General features: G+C 50.4%; 8 protein-coding genes across 8 annotated transcripts; 5 read left to right on the plus strand and 3 right to left on the minus strand.

Moving 5' to 3' along the window:
• Positions 1-178: 178 nt before the first annotated feature.
• Positions 179-1,444, plus strand: AUEXF2481DRAFT_4761 (glycoside hydrolase family 76 protein; the record flags this gene model as incomplete). Its single annotated transcript, XM_013488640.1, has 1 exon — positions 179-1,444. The coding sequence occupies one exon, from the start codon at positions 179-181 to the stop codon at positions 1,442-1,444; it is 1,266 nt and encodes a 421-aa protein (XP_013344094.1).
• A 2,061-nt stretch (positions 1,445-3,505) lies between these two features.
• Positions 3,506-4,605, plus strand: AUEXF2481DRAFT_46921 (uncharacterized protein; the record flags this gene model as incomplete). The annotated part of the gene is made up of 2 exons (XM_013488797.1): positions 3,506-3,693; positions 3,747-4,605. The coding sequence occupies 2 exons, from the start codon at positions 3,506-3,508 to the stop codon at positions 4,603-4,605; spliced, it is 1,047 nt and encodes a 348-aa protein (XP_013344251.1).
• A 3,230-nt stretch (positions 4,606-7,835) lies between these two features.
• Positions 7,836-8,684, plus strand: AUEXF2481DRAFT_4763 (uncharacterized protein; the record flags this gene model as incomplete). The annotated part of the gene is made up of 1 exon (XM_013488641.1): positions 7,836-8,684. One exon carries the CDS (start codon positions 7,836-7,838, stop codon positions 8,682-8,684), a length of 849 nt encoding a protein of 282 aa, XP_013344095.1.
• Positions 8,685-8,906: 222 nt separating this feature from the next.
• Positions 8,907-9,569, minus strand: AUEXF2481DRAFT_29228 (uncharacterized protein; the record flags this gene model as incomplete). The annotated part of the gene is made up of 1 exon (XM_013488710.1): positions 8,907-9,569. The coding sequence occupies one exon, from the start codon at positions 9,567-9,569 to the stop codon at positions 8,907-8,909; it is 663 nt and encodes a 220-aa protein (XP_013344164.1).
• Positions 9,570-10,294: 725 nt separating this feature from the next.
• AUEXF2481DRAFT_97465 (uncharacterized protein) lies at positions 10,295-12,605 on the minus strand. Its single transcript, XM_013488910.1, has 4 exons — positions 12,341-12,605; positions 11,022-12,198; positions 10,792-10,968; positions 10,295-10,737 (listed from the first exon to the last, which is right to left on the minus strand). Exons 1-4 carry the CDS (start codon positions 12,352-12,354, stop codon positions 10,510-10,512), a joined length of 1,596 nt encoding a protein of 531 aa, XP_013344364.1. The 5' UTR covers positions 12,355-12,605; the 3' UTR covers positions 10,295-10,509.
• Positions 12,575-14,626, plus strand: AUEXF2481DRAFT_39664 (uncharacterized protein). Its single transcript, XM_013488772.1, has 3 exons — positions 12,575-13,274; positions 13,327-13,977; positions 14,031-14,626. Exons 1-3 carry the CDS (start codon positions 12,906-12,908, stop codon positions 14,136-14,138), a joined length of 1,128 nt encoding a protein of 375 aa, XP_013344226.1. The 5' UTR covers positions 12,575-12,905; the 3' UTR covers positions 14,139-14,626.
• On the plus strand, positions 14,591-15,584 carry AUEXF2481DRAFT_4767 (uncharacterized protein; the record flags this gene model as incomplete). The annotated part of the gene is made up of 2 exons (XM_013488642.1): positions 14,591-14,715; positions 15,167-15,584. 2 exons carry the CDS (start codon positions 14,591-14,593, stop codon positions 15,582-15,584), a joined length of 543 nt encoding a protein of 180 aa, XP_013344096.1.
• Positions 15,585-17,722: 2,138 nt separating this feature from the next.
• AUEXF2481DRAFT_29232 (uncharacterized protein) lies at positions 17,723-18,196 on the minus strand (the record flags this gene model as incomplete). The annotated part of the gene is made up of 3 exons (XM_013488711.1): positions 17,723-17,878; positions 17,937-18,000; positions 18,063-18,196. 3 exons carry the CDS (start codon positions 18,194-18,196, stop codon positions 17,723-17,725), a joined length of 354 nt encoding a protein of 117 aa, XP_013344165.1.
• Between the last annotated feature and the right edge of the window lie 842 nt (positions 18,197-19,038).

Genomic DNA, 19,038 nt, shown 5'->3' on the forward strand with positions numbered 1-19,038 from the left:
AAGTCTTTGCCCGAGTCAAGTCCATGGCCCCTTGCCTGCTCAGGGATCCCTGTTGGAGCCGTCGCGTCTTTCATTCTAGCTACGTCATCCTAGGGTGCACTCTTATTTTGTCTCTTCACCATAAATCATTTATAGTATCTACTGCGCAACAACTCATTCCTGCTTCATACTCTAGATCATGCATCACATCAAAGACGCTTTTGAGCACTCGAAAGCGAAGAATGGTTCTGGTCAGCAGCCCCTCCACCAGCAACACGGCTTCCCAGGCAGCCAAGTCCAACAACCTACACAACCTCAGCAACCACTACGTCCACAACATCCTGGTAGCCATCACGAACAAAGTCCACTATCTAAAACCACTCAAGGTGCTATCGATGTATTCATGGCATCAAAGCAGCCAAACGGCGAGATTGGTGGTATAGGTTATTGGCAGACAGCCAACGGCTACACGTGTATTGCTCTAAGGGACGCGTGGTCCGGGGGCAACTGCAATGCGACACTCCTCCGAGACCGATTGTCGACAGTGGAAAGTCATCACAAGCATTTCATCAACGAGTTCAACGACGACACCTTGTGGTGGGGTCATTGCCTGCTTGATGCTTACATGACCAGTCCTGACTCGTATTACCTCGAGAATGCTCGCCAGATCTGGCAACATGTAGAGCGTAGTATGCTAGCTCCCGGTCAGGCCAAGGTCAGAGACATGGATATGGCTGGTGCCGTCATGTGGACCACCAGGCCGAACGAGGAACAGGTAAACGCCATTACGACTGGTCTGTTTTCGGAACTCTCTGCCCGTCTTGCTTTGCTACAGAAACCAGGTCGGGAAACTGCAGAGATGCTCGAAGCGGCCGAGAGAAGCTTCGCCTGGATTGAACGCTGTCGTTACCGCTCAAATGAATGCATTGTACTCGACACGATCAAGCTCAAGTCCCAAGAGTGTGTCGACTGGACCTTCACTTACTGCACCGGACAGGCCATAGCCGCAGCCACTGCGATCTTTACAACTCTCAGCTTTAGCAGTCATAATTCACATAGCAACAAGTCGCCACATGGTTACCTATCACTGGCTTGCGACATGGCACGTAAAGCAATATGTCGAAACGGCTGGGTTGAGCACGATGGTACCTTGACCGAGCACGGCGCATATGGCAAAGGCAACCATGAGCCTTGGAAAAATGACGACGCAGTCGGATTCAAGTCTGTCTTGTTGCGTAGTCTGGCAAAGCTGCTCAAGCTCCTACGCGAAGCCGACCAAGAGCCCGATTTGCAGCGACGACTGACAGAATTCATCAAGAAACAGTACGACAGCTTGCAGCAACGCAACACCAACGGAAACAATCAGTATGGTCCCTGGTGGGCAGGACCTATGGAGCTGCCGACCAGCCATAGTCAGATGGCAGCACTTGATGTGATGGCGGCTATACATCTTGTGCAGACTTGAATGGATGTTTCGAAGCCATGCACAAAACAATGGAATTTCGTGCTGTTGGTCATGGAAGGACCGTGATGTGCAGATTTTGGACAAAAGAAATTCTCTCCTCTCTCTGAGTCGAACAAAGGACCTTCTGATGACAATCTAGCAATTACAGTCAGACGCTCTAAACCAACTGAGCTAAGAAGAGATTGGTGAACTGACGTGAAAACCAAAGAATTATGTTTATCAAGACTCGGCTCAGGGGTCAACTCGATGCGGGGTCTTGGGCGTTTGGCAATCTTTGGTTCCGCCTTATTAGACACGAATCTTCCGTGGTCAAGCCAAACATCGCCACACCACTTCATTACCGAGCAAGAAGCTTGTGTGATTCGTTCGAGATCAAGCTCATCTTCTCAGAGCTCATCAATCAGCACTTCGACGAACTAAGAATCTCGCCGTCGACAGTCTTTCTGGCTTTTGGAGAGATGTGTATCTGACCGCCGGCCACCGCTTGCCTCTCCTTCCCCCACATGACCCATGACATCGCCAATTGGTAATTGGTCTTAGCATCGACCGTCACATCAAATGGGGTTGTGGTCTAGTGGTATGACATCTTCTTAGCATTGCTCTTTGGGCATTACTGAGTGGAGAAGGTTCTGGGTTCGATTCCCAGCTACTCCATCATTTTGTCTAATGCTTGGCGCACAGCGACAGTCGCATGTTCTACTGTGGCCCGGTGAAGTTTTTGCATTTGGAACATTGCATTGAGATTTTGCTGATGAAGCCTGAAGCCTGAACTGAAGCCTGAGGGATCCAAGCGTCTTGGCGCGTTGATTGATGAGACGGGCAGGGGCGACAACTCACTGGGTACTCTTAGTCCTCAACTTTTTGCTGTCTGGCGCTGAACGCTCGCTTGATAAACTAATGCGTCGGTGTTAAAGTCAACATTTTTGAGAAGTATTGGCAAACAAGAAGGGTGCCCTCCTGCAATTAAAGCATTGTTTGCTTGTAAGCCGCACGTGTGAAGCTCCACAAAGTAATAGAGGTCCAAGACTCTCTAGACCCGGACACTGGGTCTACAATACGGTTGAAATTATTCTTACACCAGCATGTAGAGAGTGAAACTTATACTAGGAATAGCCACACTCATCCCAGGCAATGATAAGTGGGTCTTGCTCTCGAAAATTAGGCCAGGGTTGTACCCTCGACGAATCTGACTTCAGAAGGCAAGAGATCAGGAGCCCAGCGGTAGGGAGAAGTTCATCGAGGACATGACTCCAGATCCGTCGGCTGCCTCGCTCTTTTCTCGCACCGCCTCTCGCTTCCAACGGACTTCTTGGAGTGTTGTTGGCGCGGCAGTTCGCAGCTTCTGCACGGTCGTTCTCCACGTGGCAAGCTCGGACAATGCAGAGAGCTTTGAGTCGTGCATGTTGATATCATTGCATCGACTTTGAGAATGTATACAGCAAGGTTCTCTTGAGACAAGACCGCCGACAGTCATCTTTACAGAAACAATCACAATCATCGGACGCAGAACATCAGTCGAACTCGAGGCTGCGTAGTTCAAGAGATCGCCAGGGCCCGACGTCAAATCGGCGGATAGCGACACATCCGAGTCACTGAAACGTCTCCAACCTGACTCGGATTCATGCTGCGAACTTTGGAAACGCAAACTGTCAAGATCTTCCAGCAACATTCAAGAAGCGGGCAAGAGACTCTATTTCGAAGAATCTTGAAGCTCGAGCTGCGTTCACGTTGCCACAATGACAGCTCCCAAGTCTAAGCTGATTGTCCCCCATAAGCGTCGCAATCCATGCAAATATCTGGAGATGTCTTACCTGAACAGTGTAGGGGCCCAAGCGCTTCGTGCTGTGATAGGGCCGTTCCAAGGCGTTCGTGGACGAGCTTTAATCTCACCCGTCGCATGCTTACATGAGATGATGATTGTAGGAGACTTACGAACCATTAGGGTGCTACAGCAATGTAGCTTTCGTATATAAGCCTCATGCCCCGCAGCGAGTACCTTGTTTCCGATCGCCCACACCTCTTATTCTCCTCCATCTAACCTCTCCAATACTCACATTCACAATGTCTGCTCCCAAGACTACTCGCGCATGGATCCTGTCCAACCCTCCTACCGACATGCCTGATGAGAGCACCTTCAAGCTTGTCGAGCAGGATCTTTCCGAGCTCAAGGATGGTGAGGTTTTGGTCAAGACCACTTATCTCTCCAACGACCCCGCCCAGCGTGGGTGGATCCAAAAGGGTGTCATTGCGTGAGTGCATCTCGAAATCTGGAAGCAGAAGTCTCGACTAAGCTGAAAATTAGTGACCGCATGTACTTTCCTCCCGTCGAGATCAACGCCCCCATGTCCTCCTTCGGTATCGCTACTGTCATCGAATCCAAGGCTGCCGACTTCCCCAAGGGCACCCTCGTCAACTGCTTGACCAACTGGCGCGAATATGCCGTCATCGACACCACTCTCGGCGCTCCTTACGTTACTCGCGTCGACCCCATTCCTGGATTCAAGGAGACTCATTTCCTCGGCGCCCTCGGTCTGACTGGTGTCACTGCCTACCACGGCCTTGAGAACGTCAACGTCACCAAGGACGACACCGTCGTTGTCTCCGGTGCTGCCGGTGCCACTGGTAGCATGGTCGTCCAGATCGCAAAGAAGATCATTGGCTGCAAGCGTGTCGTCGGTATCGCCGGCACCGCAGACAAGTGCAAGTGGGTCGAGAGCCTCGGCGCCGACGTCTGCATCAACTACCGCGACGCCGACTTCAAGGAACAACTGATCAAGCAAACCGAAGGCTACGTCGAGGTCTACTTTGACAATGTCGGTGGCGAGATCCTCGACTTGATGCTCGCCCGTGTCAAGCGTTTCGGCCGTGTCTCTGCCTGTGGCTCCATCTCGGAATACAACAACAGCTCTCCTCCCGGCTTCAAGAACTGGTTCGAAGTTATTGCCAACCGTATCACCATCAAGGGTCTCATTGTCCTTGATGCCGGTGCCCGCTGGCCCGAGATGATCAAGGAGATCTCCGAGGCTGCCGTCTCCGGCAAGATCCAGGTTGGTGATGCCAACGAGACCATTGTCCCTACCGCCTTTGAGGATGTCCCCAAGACTTGGCTCAAGCTGTTCGAGGGTGCCAACACTGGCAAGCTCATCACTCACATTGTTTAAGCGGACCACAAAAGCATTTCAAGAAGTTGGCTCATCGTTTTCTTAACCATGTACATATATCATGACTATCAAGATACCACAGATTTCACAATACAATAATCAGAAACAATTTACTCATACTCATCATTCGTAGATCAAGTTCTTGCTGCATACCGTTCCCGCGAAACACAATCCCTACAGTATCATCTAGGTTCTGTAAAAAATTGTTGCGATCTACAAGAGCGTGAAAATCGAATCGATTGTATCATCAAGCAGGCACGTATTGGTCGACTTCCAGCATATCAGAGTACATGGGCTCTAGTCGCTGTCCCGAGAAACGACATGGTCATATCGCAGTCATGGACATCTTCAATTGGCAGCATGCTTGAACATGCTATAAAAGTACAAGCACGAGAACGATCAATATAGCGTCCCAACGAAGAAGCAGGATGGGGATCAACGCTATAATCAGAAGTGGAGTGTGAAGAACGAAAGTATCGGAGCTACATGTAACATGGAGGGACAGAAACATAGTAGTAGCGAATCCCCGTTTGCGAAATACTACTAGTTGTAGCTATCTGCCTGCAGGCACAGTACTTTCTGGACTTGAAGCAACGTCCTCTAGATACGTCTTTTTACGGCTCCCTGCATTAGATGCATCGATACGAGATGTGACTGTGCTTTTCTACAGCTCATTGCTACCCTGCTTTGATCATTCTGAAGAGAGACGACGGTGATCTCAAAATCACAGTCACGTAGAAAACAAGAGGAAATATGTTAAGCAGCGAATAGTTCAATTGCTCAAACTAATCAGAAGACCTTCCGACAAGCCTCTTCTTAGTAAGTTGAGAATAATTCATCGATAGCTAGTCGATTTCATCAACCCAAGAAACCAAGAATAGTCGAATCGCTAACGAAAGTCCGTAACTATATGAAAGCAAAAAGCATGTGCAAACGGTATGATCATAACAATCCTCCACCTGATCCGTATAACGTGAAAGATGGAGTAAAACCCATGCGCCTTGCCCAAGGACACATAAGCCTACTCATGTCTTTCCACAAAGTCGACTCTTGTTTTTTTTTTGCGAGTGTTGGGAAAGCGGAAAAAACCCAACGAGACTTTGTAAACCCGGTGTTTGCCATGATTGCTTTGATAGTGAAAGTGCTGCTGATCCTTGTCATACAATGACGCTTGAAGAGACTGTTGATTGAAGATACTCATGCCCTTTTGAGAGATGGGAAGCATGTGAGTATCCACTCGTCGCCCTGAGGAGAGATGGGAAGCTTGAGTGTAGGTGATGTCCATACTTCTTGTTGATGGTGATGAGGATGAAGATGATGAGTGTGGTGATAATCTTGCTGCTATGAGGCGTTGCAACTGCGCGACATTGTCATGGCTCGCCGAAGTCCAACGACAGTACGGCAAGCTGTCAATCGCGCTCACGATTCCGATTTCGATTCCGGTGATAGTGCTGTCATATATCGTCGGATGCTGGACTCGATGGCCCTGCGAAAGATATGATGATGGCGTGGTTTTTATCAATTTAAATGCCGTCAGATGCACAACACAGTAAACTGGTCATGCAAAAGATTTTGATAGGGATGAAGCAAGTATCGATGATGATGCGCTTTGTGATGAAGGTGTTTGTTCGCTCGTCGTCGTCAAGAGTTGAGAAGAGGTGGTCGACGTGTCATGATTGAAAGTCGGCCTTGATGAAAGCAGTATAGCGGCGTGCTGGTGACGGAAGCATCAAGGTTACACTTGGTGACTGAAGTGTGAACGAGGCTTCTGGTGCCGGTGCTTGCGCGGTGGCGGTAGAGACTTTTGGGTTGAACTTTGGCGATACGAAGAAGACACGACAGTCCGAAGGCTGTCGCGGAAACGCATTGAGGAGTACGCACGCTGGTATCGGCTTCGTTCGTAGTTGGAGAAGACAGGACAGTCCGGGGACTGACGCGGAAACGCATTGATGAGTACGCACGCTGGTATCGGCTTCATCCATGTTTGGTTGCTTGAGTTCGAGAGGTTGTTTGCTCTTGTTTTGGTCCTCGTGTCTTGTAGTCTTGAGTGGTGGCTTGTGTGGCGTGATGACTGATTGTCTGATGTTCGCGGGGAGAGTGCGAGAAAGATAGGATGACGACGAGAAGGAGCCTTCGAGGATGGCGAGGGTTATCTCCGGAAGAGAAAGGTGCAGAAGAAGTGTACCATAGCTCAGCAGCTAAATGATATCGACCAGGTGCCGTGAATACAAATGGACAAGGTAGAAGTAGAAGTATGGACACCAAGTCTTGGTGGTATATGTCATGTAAGGTGGATGAAGAAGAAAGCGTTTCCAGGCGAGGAGGACCATGTATTTGTGCCTTCTCTGATGGCCATAATGCTTACTAAAATGTATAGATCTTACTCAATGCTAATGGCAGCAGCTATGGCACAGGTATATTTTGTAAGTAATTCAGGAAAACAAACTCATTCATAGGCAAATGTGCAGCTTCGGATCGATGTATTGGCCAAAACAAGTCTCGATACATGCAGCAGCTATTCCTCCAAGGCGAGTGTTTCCGAAAATTTCGGAGAATGAGCTCAATCACCATAGATGGAAGATCCAAGAATGTCCGACGACAATGTTCCGGGTACAGCCTTTGGATTTTGGGCTTTGTCGACGTGATGCTAGCAGGAGATCGTAGACAGTCGGGAAACGCGAGACACCCGCAATGTCTGGTTAGCTGGGCGGCTCCTGCCATCCGAGTCCGAAAAGTGTTGCGCAGTGTAGTAATTCGGAATGGTATCCACAGAGGTACTGATGTGCACCGAAAGACCCTACCCCGTGGCAAAGACACCGACTTACCTTTCTCATGGGTAGTGTGATCACATTCAACACATCAAGTCTGCATGGTGAAGAGGATGTTTGGTGATGACAATAGCGAGTGTTGTTGGAAGTTCGGACGATTAAGCCAAAGTAGAAGGTGCAGCCGAGGCCATCTCACAGGCACAATTAACCTCGGTATGCCGCATCCTGTCGGCCATGGACATTGTTGATGATCGAGAGCTGTTTGCTACCGAGGGAGACAAAAACCAATAGCATAGGCCTCTTTTTCAGACTCTGCTTGCCTCTAATCTCTTGTTATCCCAGACTTCTTACACTGCATCACGCAGACTCGACCTCGGCGATAGCGGCCATCGCAAGATAGCAGTATTCGCAGCTTCCCTCATCTCGAAAGCAGAAGAGCGTCTCACAACAAAACATCCAAACATGTCTTCCAACGTGTCCACCACGAATCTCAACAATCTTGCGCGAGTCCTCGCAAGCAGGGCGGACAGCCTCGTCCTGCGTCTGGTTCGCGTGCTCTCTACACCGGCGGGACGAGACAAGACGCTCTGCACCCTGCAGTACCTTCTCATCGTCGTCTACACTCAACTCACCCGCCTCCAAGGCATCCGCTACCGTCGTTTCCTCGCCTCCGTAAGCCGCAAAATCGGTGCCGTCCTCCTACCTGGTGAGACCGTCGTCGCGACGCTATCACCACCAGACGACAGGCTCAGCCATGTCATCAAGGGCAGCAAGGCACTGTCCGAGTTGATCAGCGACTTCAGATGCTTCTCACGCGTCGTCGAGTCCTTGGACCTGTACACCTGGGGCAAGAGCACATGGAACAGCCCTCCCGAGGACGGCATCGTCAAGGCTGCTGTTTGGGGTCAGATCTGGACAATCACAGCATACCAGTGGTACGAGAACGTGGCATATCTAGCATCCAAGGGTGTACTGCGTGGTGAGAAATTCGACACGAAACAACAAAACAAGTGGTGGGTGTGGAGCTCGCGCTATTGGATGGCATACATTGCACTGGAAGCAGTGCGACTTGCCCGTGTGTGGCAGTTGAAGCCGACTGTCACTTCGTCCGTCGACGGTGCTCAGAAAAAGGCGGACACACTGGAAGCCGAGGCTCTTTGGAACAGACAAATGACGGTCAACATGGCTTGGGCGCCCGTCTCATACCACTACAGCTTGGAGTCTGGTGCTTTGAGCAGTGACTGGCTGGGTGTCCTCGGCTTGGTTGCTGGTGCCACTGGCTTCCGCAATCTATGGCGGCAAGCTGCCTAGATGTGTCGATGGTTGATATAACGTTTTAGCGATATAGATTATGTTATTAACACTTGATGACTTTGTATAATATCTTCAATCTCCCTCATCGAGCGGGCGCCTGCTCTCGCGCAAGTCACCCTGTCCACTGCAGAGCTCTCTGTCGTAACAGGAGGAGTCTGTCCCATACCCAAAAGCCTTCCCTGGTCACAAACTCCAATTCAAACAAATGTCCATTATGCATTAAACGTCCTGCTTTTCCAACAGCGGCCGCTTCTCATCCACGACCGACTCGACCGGCCTCTCAGTACCCCAATATAAGCAATCCCAACAGAATCCGACCAGTGCCACGGCTCCAGCTCCAGGCAACACTCCCGTAGTCGCCCAGAAGCACAACTGTGTGCCAGAGCTGCCATCCAGGACACCTGCACCGAGGCCATACTTCACAACTAGAGAGGCACCAAGCATTCCTCCAAGTGCTACTCTTGCAATGCAGAGCGCACGGTCGTCTGGCCTCAAGCACAGCAATGTGCCAAAGCTGTACAGGCATTGTAACAGCGAGAACAGACCCATGGGAACGAGGACGAGACCGTCGTACATGTAGCGACATGTCAAGCCGATTGATACTTTGTCGGCGACCGAAACGTCAATATTGAGATAGTACCAAGATATCGTAACGAGCATATTGAGGACAAGACAGAAGAACATTGTCCCAGGGCCAGGCTTCTCAAAGTTGAGTATTGTCTTCGGAGTATCCTCATCTTGTTCCCCAGAACGTGGCCGTGACAAAAGTGGTGATGTGGAATCTGGTATGGAGGCCATGGCAGCTGTGTACTTTTCGTTGACCGTTGATGTTGTCAACGGCGCAGAGCCGTTGGATAGAGCGATAGTCTTTGCAGCGTCCATCCGTTCGGTCGACAGCGAACTTGGAGAGACCGTTGTGTTGAAGATCTGGGGAGCGAAAGAGAGACAGAAAGTATCCTGGCCAAACCTAGCTATGCCAGAAATTCATATATAGATATTTGAATCGGTTTCCTCGTGGAATGTTATCGTGTATGCAGCATGAGCACAGCTTGGCTGGAAATTGCGTGATAACACAAGCGTGGATTGCGTGCTGAGCAGAGAGACGCGGATTGGTGCAAAAGAGAGAGCAAGAGTCGCGGTCAAGAGAGCAAGATCGAAACAAAGAAAAGCGCACGACGGGGAAGAAACCTAACATGTATACTCTGGAGAGCGAAAAAGCAAACTACCATCTTGGACCCAATCCTTGTGGGCAAACTAGTCCGAGCCAATATTCTCGCGAAAAGTGGAAGTCGCAGCTGAGAAGGTCAGCATGGTCCGCTGCGCGTTCCTTCGGCGCGCGGGCTCCAGTCCAAGCCACATGAAGTCCATTATTGGGTTTAACTTAATTCAGGTATCTTGCTTCCATCGCGGCGGTATGCGATCATTGTTCGAATCCTTCGAAGAGCCCCAAATACGAGATGTCTTCAGACATAAAGGCTCGTGTAGGCGGAAGAGTCAAGGAAATGTCTTGGTCGGGTGCTTTGACAACTCTGCGAAGGATCGAGACCCTCGGTCATCACCGAGGAAAGCACAGTGCACGTTCTGCATTCAGAGCTACAGATCACTTCAAATTTCCGCAAAGTTCGCTGTTCTGTATTTGGACTATCATAATGGTTGTTGGTCAAGAAAAATGTTTGCTTCAAGGCCACTTCGCGTGGTTCTGTTTGGTACAAGAACCCGAACACGGTCGATGCGCCTGTGAAGACAAATCGACAAGAAACGAATATATACTACGAGACCATGGGAAAGGTCTAATCAAACGATTGTCCTAGCGCACTGAGACTTATCTACTAGGATGCACGCTGACCATCGGTGCAGGCTTTGCTCCTTCTTCCTCTCTCGCTTCAGGTGTGCTTGTGCCTTGAGGCGTGCCAAGTCCTGAGAAGGGCGTGATTGCGCCTGAAGGAGGGACAGGAAGTTTGAGGTCCTCAGGACTGTCAGGAATGATCTGAGCCGGAAGGCCGGAGACGTGAATACGTCTGGCTTCGTTGTTGTACGAGGCAGGGACGATCTGTAGTACAGAAGGTTAGTAAGGCAGTATAATGGAGTTGAACGTAGAGCATACCTCAATAATCTCGTCACGAGGGAACTGCAACTTCGGAATGTCGCGCGCACCGCAAGCCATCAGATAGCCGTAAAGTACCCGTAGTACACTTTCATGGGCAACAATCAGAAGGTCATCTTGCTCACGTTCCAGCTCCAAGATGATAGGCTCTAAGCGAACCGCAAGATCATGGTAAGACTGCGAGTGGGTTAGCCTATGACCATGAATGATGCGTCGATGCAAGTTCTTACCTCCGCACGAGGGTAACGATGGTGGTAAGGGTCAAGCTCATGCTTGCGCACTTCTTCGGGATATTGTTCTCTGATCTTATCTTCGGACATCTTCTCGCAGACACCAGGGTTCAACTGGCTCATCTGAGGGCGCTGCTTCACACGATATCCAAGGCTCTCCAAGTAGTGAGACGTCTCAACTGTACGTCTTCTGGTTGAAGTCCAGATTGTGAGAGGCTTAAGCGGCAAGTCAGGACCGCCTCTTCCAATTAGCTGCTTGCGTTCGTCCTCTCTGTGGTTGATAAGCGCATCGCTCATTTTCTCTGAGTAAGCAACACCATCCTCAGAGAGTGGAGCGTCAGCTTTGTAAGAGTCTTCATCTCTTGTGGTACCGGCTCTAGCGAAGTAGACCGATCTGTGTTTGGTATGGAGATTCAGAAGATAGAAGACAATGCGCTGTGATAGGTAGTTGAAAGCACAATTGTTCACAATCACGCGTTCTCCAGCGTTGATCATTTTCACGTAGTGTAGCTCTGCTTCTTCCATGGACTCAAAATGAGGAATGCGAGCATTGATTCTGGCCAGGTAGTCTTTGACAGCGTCCTTGTCAGACCAACCTTGGTAGTCGGGAGAGGAAATCTTGACGCTGCGAACATTCTCCTCAATGATCTTCTCGTCTGTACAATGCGACTCAATGAAAAGTGTCTGCACGTTATGCTTTGAGAATTCTTTGGCAAGGGAGATACGGCCAGCAGCAGAAGGGTTGACAGCGTCATAGATGGCAATCTGGCCATTCTCGTGTTCAAGGAAGCTGTAAATGTCCTCTCTGCATTTTCGGAGAATCTTCTGGCGGAGTAGTACGGAGGAAGGCGAAGCATTGATGAAGAAGTAATCATCCGGGACATCCTTGCCATCGCCCATGGTCGCTCTCCTGTAATCACCAAGATGGAATATGCGGGTCTTAACACCAAGCCACCGCAGATATCTGGCTAGAGCGACTGAGGTGTGAGTCTTGCCACGAGCTGGCAGTCCTACCGTAGCAATGACCATTCTGCCGGAGTGAAACAGACGACCAGACTCGGTGCTGTAGAGTTGGGCAGGAGCCATGCTTTCCTTTTCAGGCAAATCATGGATAGCATCGACGAAAGTGCTCGACCTGCGCTTCCAGTTCGGCGAACTGGCCATGACATCTGCAGTACTAATTGAAAGTCTCATCTTAGTACGTGAATCATTGAAGGCACAATTGTGACAAACTACAAAAGGATGTACGACTACAGCCATGTCCGCAAACAATTGGCGAGAACGATTTGAACAGTGTTAGGATGGCAGGACACACGTACAGAAGAGTATCCATTGTGAAAGTAGAGGCAACCAGATGCCGGTAGAATCAAAGCTGCGAATGGATAAATTGGTAGTTGTTTCCGACAGACCGACGCGCGAGAACAGGTGAGCGATGAGACAAGCAGCTGATCTTGGCAGTATGAGATGGTGCTGTTCCGCGCAATCGGTAAAGGCAATGAACCAAGCAGACGAGGCGCAGAGGATCTGAGTAAAAACTAGTCGAGAAGAGCTCGCTGATAGGTAAGAACGGTATCAAGCTACAAGAGTGTAGATAAGAGGGTGGGCGTGAGTTGTGGTTGAGGCTCTCGGAGGCCATCGGTCCAATCACGCGGCTCGGCCTAAATTTTTGGCATCGACGTCGGTCGCGCAGAAGTAGACACAAGCGTCGAAGAGGTCACCATCAACGCACCATTCTGTGAAAGAGTAGTCGCGCCGCCATTTGCATCTAAGTCGTGTCATAGTCGACCCGTCGCTTAGCTCTCGTTCAAAGTCCCATCGTCGCCGCCCCTCGCCGCCGGTGTCCTAAGACTCGCCCTCTCGCCCTCACCAGCAAAAGTCTACATCATGACGTCGCTTCCTGTCACCACCACCCCCTACCCTCCCGTGGCGCCTGTGGCCCCCATCGTTGAGAAGAAGTCCGGCCCTCTGTCTGGTGTCACCAACAATGCTCTGGCCTCGGCGCTGAAGGACACATACTCGGCCTTCCAGGCACGAAGAGAGTCTCTCGGTCTCACCAACCCCGGCACCGTCGAGAACGTCGCAAAGGAGGTTCAGCGCGATGTCTTCCTCAACAACCTGTCCTTCTCTGGCCTGCGTGCCGACCTCACAAAGGCATTTAGCGTCTCGCCGTTGTTCCAGGTCTCGCACGCCTTCTCCCAGGGCTCCCAGCAAATACCCCCTTACGCCTTCCTTGCCCTGTACGGCACCAACAAGGTATACACATCTGTTCGCGACCCTCAAGATATCAACCTATTGACACGTCCAGATCTTCTGCCAAGGTAACCTCGACAGCGACCTCTCCCTCTCCGCCCGCTTCAATTACCGATGGACTCCTCGCTGGGTCACAAAGACCACCACCCAAATCCAGGCTGCTTCCATGGCTGGTCCCGGAGGCGCTCAATTCTCCTTCGAGAATGACTACGTCGGCAATGACTTCACTGCTCAGGTCAAGGCCATGAACCCTTCTATCCTTGACGGTCCTCTCACTGGTATCTTTATTGGTAGCTACCTCCAGAGCATCACTCCCAGACTTGCCCTTGGTCTTGAGGCTGTCTACCAGAGACCTGCTGCCCAGCTCGGCCCCGAGGCCATGATCAGCTACGCCGCCAAGTACAAGGGCGAGGACTGGATCGCCAGCGCTCAGCTCATGCCTTCCGGCGGTATCCAGGGTTCTTACTGGAGAAGACTGTCTGCACAGCTTGAGACCGGTGTCGACCTCAACTTGCAATTTGCTGGTAACCCCATGATGGGTGGTATGAGAAAGGAGGGCGTCGCCACTCTCGGTGCCAAGTACGACTTCAGAGCCAGCAGCTTCAGAGCTCAGGTCGACACCGCTGGTAAGCTCGGTGTCTTGCTCGAGAAGAGAATTGTTCCCATGGTCCAGATCACCTTCGCTGGTGAGCTCGACCACGTCAAGGTAAGCACTGATCCTCGCATCTCCAATCAACCGATCACTGACCCCTTTACCAGAACGCCGCTAAGGTCGGTCTTGCCGTCTCTATCGAGGCTGCCGAAGAAGAGGTCATGGCCCAACAAGAGAGCGCCATGACTGCCGGCCCCGTCACTCCTCCCTTCTAGATGATTCGCAGTGTAAACTCCCCTACTCTGCCGTGTACATTATAAAATTTGACCCTTTCTCCTGGTGTCCTTGTTGTTGTCAATAGCTGGCCTTTTGTTCCTGGGTTACGTGGGGACAGACATTGCCTGTTTGGCATGGAGATGTCGACCTATCCTGCATTGTTGTGGTTTACGAGGAAAGAGGAAAAGGAGGCTCTTGGACCGGACATGAATAAGGCGGAGTCATGATCAGATATGCATTTCTCTGTAATCTATGCTCTTTTGCAAATGGCATCTTTGTGCAGCTCGTGTTGACAACGTTTCCTGGGTCACGCTTCCAATCGAATATTGAAATTGCATCCCTCGGCTCTTAGCGGCATAGCAAAGAGAGTGATGCATAATGTACCTGAGACCCATGGTGCAACACGAACATAACTTTTGCATGGCAAAGTATGAAGTGACATTCTGCCTTGATGCCCCTCATCTGCGATCCCGTTCACGGTCCACCACCCCTAGCAGCTAGCTGGTGCAACGCCTCTCAGTTCCTTGGTCTGGCGGTCAAATACGGTGAAGGCAAGCGGTCCTCACAAGCGAAAAAGTACAATCTCGATCACTCTGAAGTTTGATGAGAAGCTCCACCTATTTGCAAGGTCCAGTCTCTTCACATGCCCCATAGACAGCAAGCTTGTGTGTGTTTCATTTCAGAGCCTCAAATTACGTCACACTTGTATGACGTCCACCCCGCTTGTGCAAGGCAGCAGCCACCAGCTGGCCAGCTCGACCCCTCACCTCGGCCTGAGCCCCACGTAAAATGGCTCATCGTTGATCTGGGTGGAAAGAGGCGTACGCAAACAGTGTCAGGTGGCTCGTCCCAAGTGATCGAACAAGGAAGTAGCGTGGTGTGGCTGAAGAAGGGCAGCGTAAATCGTCACCCGTAGAAATGCTTGGATGCGATTGGACCGAGGCGGAGTAGGAAAGTGCGTGCGAGTGAGAGCTGTCCTCAGTGAAGGGGGAAGCGGGCCTACGTCATCGTGACTGCCCGCAAACAGTGAGCTCTCGGAGCTTCCAACACGCAGCTTCCAACCACTACTTAAGAAGCTCCCATCACACGCTTGCTCCAAGTTCCCTTTCTCATCAACCAACTCAAATCACATTTTCTCTTTTCAAATCAAACCAACCAACCCCCAACCAAACATCAAAATGTCTGCTCCCAACGCCAACAAGCCTAACGAGGGTATCGTCGGTCAGATCGGCAACTCTCTCAACAACGCCGCCCAGTACGTCTCCGAGACTGTCCAGGGTACCGGTGCCACCGCTTCCAAGGAGGCCAACAAGGAGAAGGCCAAGGGCAACTCTGCCGACGACTCCATCTCCGGCCGTGTCTCTGGTGCCATGGGCGCCGCCTCCGACAAGCTGGACGAGAAGAAGCACGAGACCTCCGCCGAGGCCAACAAGCGCTCCATCTAAGCGTCTTGACAACAACCTCACCACCATCAATTCGATCAAGTCCTCTTTCATGACGACTTTCGACACGACGGCATGACACGACAATATCTCTAGCTCCCCTACATGGGTCGAGCTCAAGTTCTTTGCACGAGGGTTTTCACTTTACAACAACACGCCGGCGATGGAAGCAATCAGTGCTTGATTCAATGGCTTTCATGATGTATCCATATTACCCCCAAATGATAATTCCCCCTCAAACATCACTCATTCTACCTTGACTTTCTCGTGACTGTTCTTTGCTTATGACCTTGGTGCCTCTGACTCTCACTTTCCTCGCAATATCTATCGTATACAGTCCACTCGCGACTTCCTTTATTTTGTATCCTCCAAGCTCAAGCTTCAGCTTCCCCTCTGCGGCTCTGCCTCTCCAGCTTGTTGCGGCTGGCAACCAAACGCACGGATCAGATCTATGAGGCTCTGAGAACGCCAAATCTCGAGAAGCAGGTACGAGCAATCAGCGCAAGGAGCTGACAAGCCCTCCAGCCTCGAAGCCGTGAAAAGCATTCTCTAATCTTCAGTTTCCGGTTGACTATGCGCTCCAATTTACTGGTGCATGCCACGGAAACAGCTCTCACCAAAACAACGACTGACGTCCGCCAACATGATCGACAATGATCAGCAAACCACTTGCGGAAAACGCACAAGGGATAGCCAGCCTCACCTCTCGAAAATCTATGACGGAGACGGTACCAAAGGAAAAAAAAGAAAAATTTCCGAAGAACTGCTGCTATATCAAAGGGTCCGACACCTGAATCTATTGTTTCCTTGCTACGTCTCCAGACCCTGTTTTTTGTGTGTGTAGTATACCGTATCAGACGACTGTTTTACGAATTATCTATGGCCAAGGCGGAACCAGTAAATCATGCATTTCACTAAGACCTTTGTGACAGCTTTTGCCTTGACAGCAACTGTAACAGCACTCCCACTGCAAACCCGACAAGGTGATGCTGCTGTCGGCAACCCAGCCAGTAAAGTCCCTCCTTCTCGCCTTTCCATCGGTCTCATGAAATTGACACAATCTACAGATCCCGTTGACGATATTCTCACAAACATCCAAGGTGCTCTCCGCGGTGTTCTAGATTTCCTCTCCCTTCCCAGCGGCAGTGGAGCTGAGAACACAAAGCGAGATGTCGTTGGAGATGCTGCGAGTAAGTTGACCACACTTGATCGGCTTGAAATCATTGGTTTCTGACAGCCCTACTACAGACCCTCTAGATGATGTGATCAGCAATGTTGAAAGTGGTCTTCAAGGCTTCTTTGATTTCCTTGGTGCTAAACAGGAGTAGAGAGGCTTCAACATTGATTTGAAGATGGAATAATTTCGATGATTGTATATACTAAAGATGGTTCTATGATTGTATATATTGAAGATGGGATGGGATTGCATATATGGGCTCCCTGATAACGATACGGGTGATCATGTGCAAGTTTTGAGGCTGTGTATGAACGTGTATGTCTGCAAAACATGGCGGTGTTTCTGTGCGACGGAGTAAGGCTGCGGGGAGTATCACCCTGGTCTCCGCCTCGAATGACCAGCATACTCTGTCAGGACATGGACAAGAGTGATAAAGGAGCATATCAGGCACTCATGAGAGCGTTCGGAGCTTCAAGGAGATCACAACTGAACTTCTTGCTAACGTTCGTACTCCGGAGCCGATTGCGAATATTGTAGCCCACGTTCTTCAAGCTTCATCCAAGACGCACATACAATCAGAAACACAAACAAATTGAATTTCTGAAGTAATGAACATTGTCAACTAAAAACGAAGTATGTATAACCCCATGTATAAAGAAGAATTAAACCAACAAAAGCCCACCGAATAAGGAAGACAGGATCTAGAATATCATTCCCCCTCAGCGAGCCCCAGTGCCAAAATATCCCCGAAGATAAAAGCCCCAAATCAAACCAGATTAGGTACAAAAGATGTATGAAGTGAAGGTGACTTGTCTTTTCAATCAAAAGGCTCACAAAAAAGATGCCACTTTGAGTTTCAGAAAGAAGATGAGAGAGATGTACGAAAATGTTGTAGAAGAAGAAGTAGGCGTCAAGGTCGTTTCATGTTGGAATGTCTGAGAGGAAGGATGTGTGCTCAAGACATTTACAGAAGGACGACGGCGGCACCGAGGGCGGCGAATCCGTAGCCGGCGGCAACCATGTTGTTGGCGGCACCGGTGTAGACGGCGGGCTTGGTAGCAGTGGCGGTACCGTTGCCAGCAGGGGCAGTAGGGACGGGCTTGACGATGGTGCAAGGGCACTGTTTTGGTGTGTCAGTTGTTGGGGTCTGGAAAAGGTGAAGTGGTGATCTGGCTTACGTCGGTGATGGTCAGGGTGGTGGCAGAGCTGACGGTGTAGGTCTTGCCGTTCTGGACAACAGTGCTGTAGATTTTGGTTAGTCTGATGTGCCTCCCAAGATACTGTTGCAATGGATGCTCTCTTACGTGGCAGCGGGGCAGTAGGTGGTCAGGGCGGTGACAGTCTGGGTGGTGTAGACAGTTCCGTTGACGGGAGCAGTGCCGTTAATGTAGGCAGCGGAGGCCGAGGCAGCGAGTGCAATGACAGCGAAGGACTTCATTTTGATTGATTTGGTTGGGGTGGGTTGGTTTGGTTTGGGAAGAAGCGAGTGTAGAAGGGTTGGAAAAGACTGTGAGTTGGTTGGATGATGGAAAGAAAAGGTAGAGTGCAATGGACAAGGTATTATATATCTCGATGTTCAGTGACTGATAGTAGGGTCTGGGTTGTCGGCAAGGAATGCTGGCCTATGGTGTTCGCGTACAAGGAAATGAGATTGCTCCGTTGTGCTAATGAGAACGAACGTTCGGCGGTGGTATCTCCAACGGTTGCAATCAACTTTTTGCTGAGTACGGAAAAGCTTTACAGAGTCGTTGGATCCTTGAGATTGGGAGCTGAGCAAAGGAGACAGAGAGGATGAGACAACAAACTTGCCCTGATGCTGCCATCGCCATACCCGCAGCAGTTTTGGCGATGTTGAGACTTACAAGCACCTGAAGCTGACGAGTCTTAGTATCGAGTAGTATGATAGACGATAGATAGCCAGTCCATCTCGTTCGTTGCCCATCAAAATAGCCGGGCAAAGCTGTTGGAGTTGTGGTCAACGCTCGAGAATGAGAGATTGTCCGACACCGGCTATCAGTGGCATCACCAACCAGTATAGGGCAATCATTGTCTTCTCCTGGAAGCATTAGACGCAAGGGATCAGTACGTTCGAGAAGGCGGAAACGGTTTCCCGCAGCTTGATCACCCCTTGGGAAGGGGCAACCGTGAGGGTTGATCCTCGGCCTTCGAGTTGCCTGTCCGATCGAGCCTCAAAACAAACAAGAAATCACAACACAGCTCAGCTCATGGCATGTGAAAAATGCATGATTGACTTCGTATCTCCAGCTCATGGTTACAGCG

This window comes from Aureobasidium subglaciale (genome assembly GCF_000721755.1).
Source record: "Aureobasidium subglaciale EXF-2481 unplaced genomic scaffold scaffold_9, whole genome shotgun sequence".
Lineage (NCBI taxonomy): Eukaryota > Fungi > Ascomycota > Dothideomycetes > Dothideales > Saccotheciaceae > Aureobasidium > Aureobasidium subglaciale.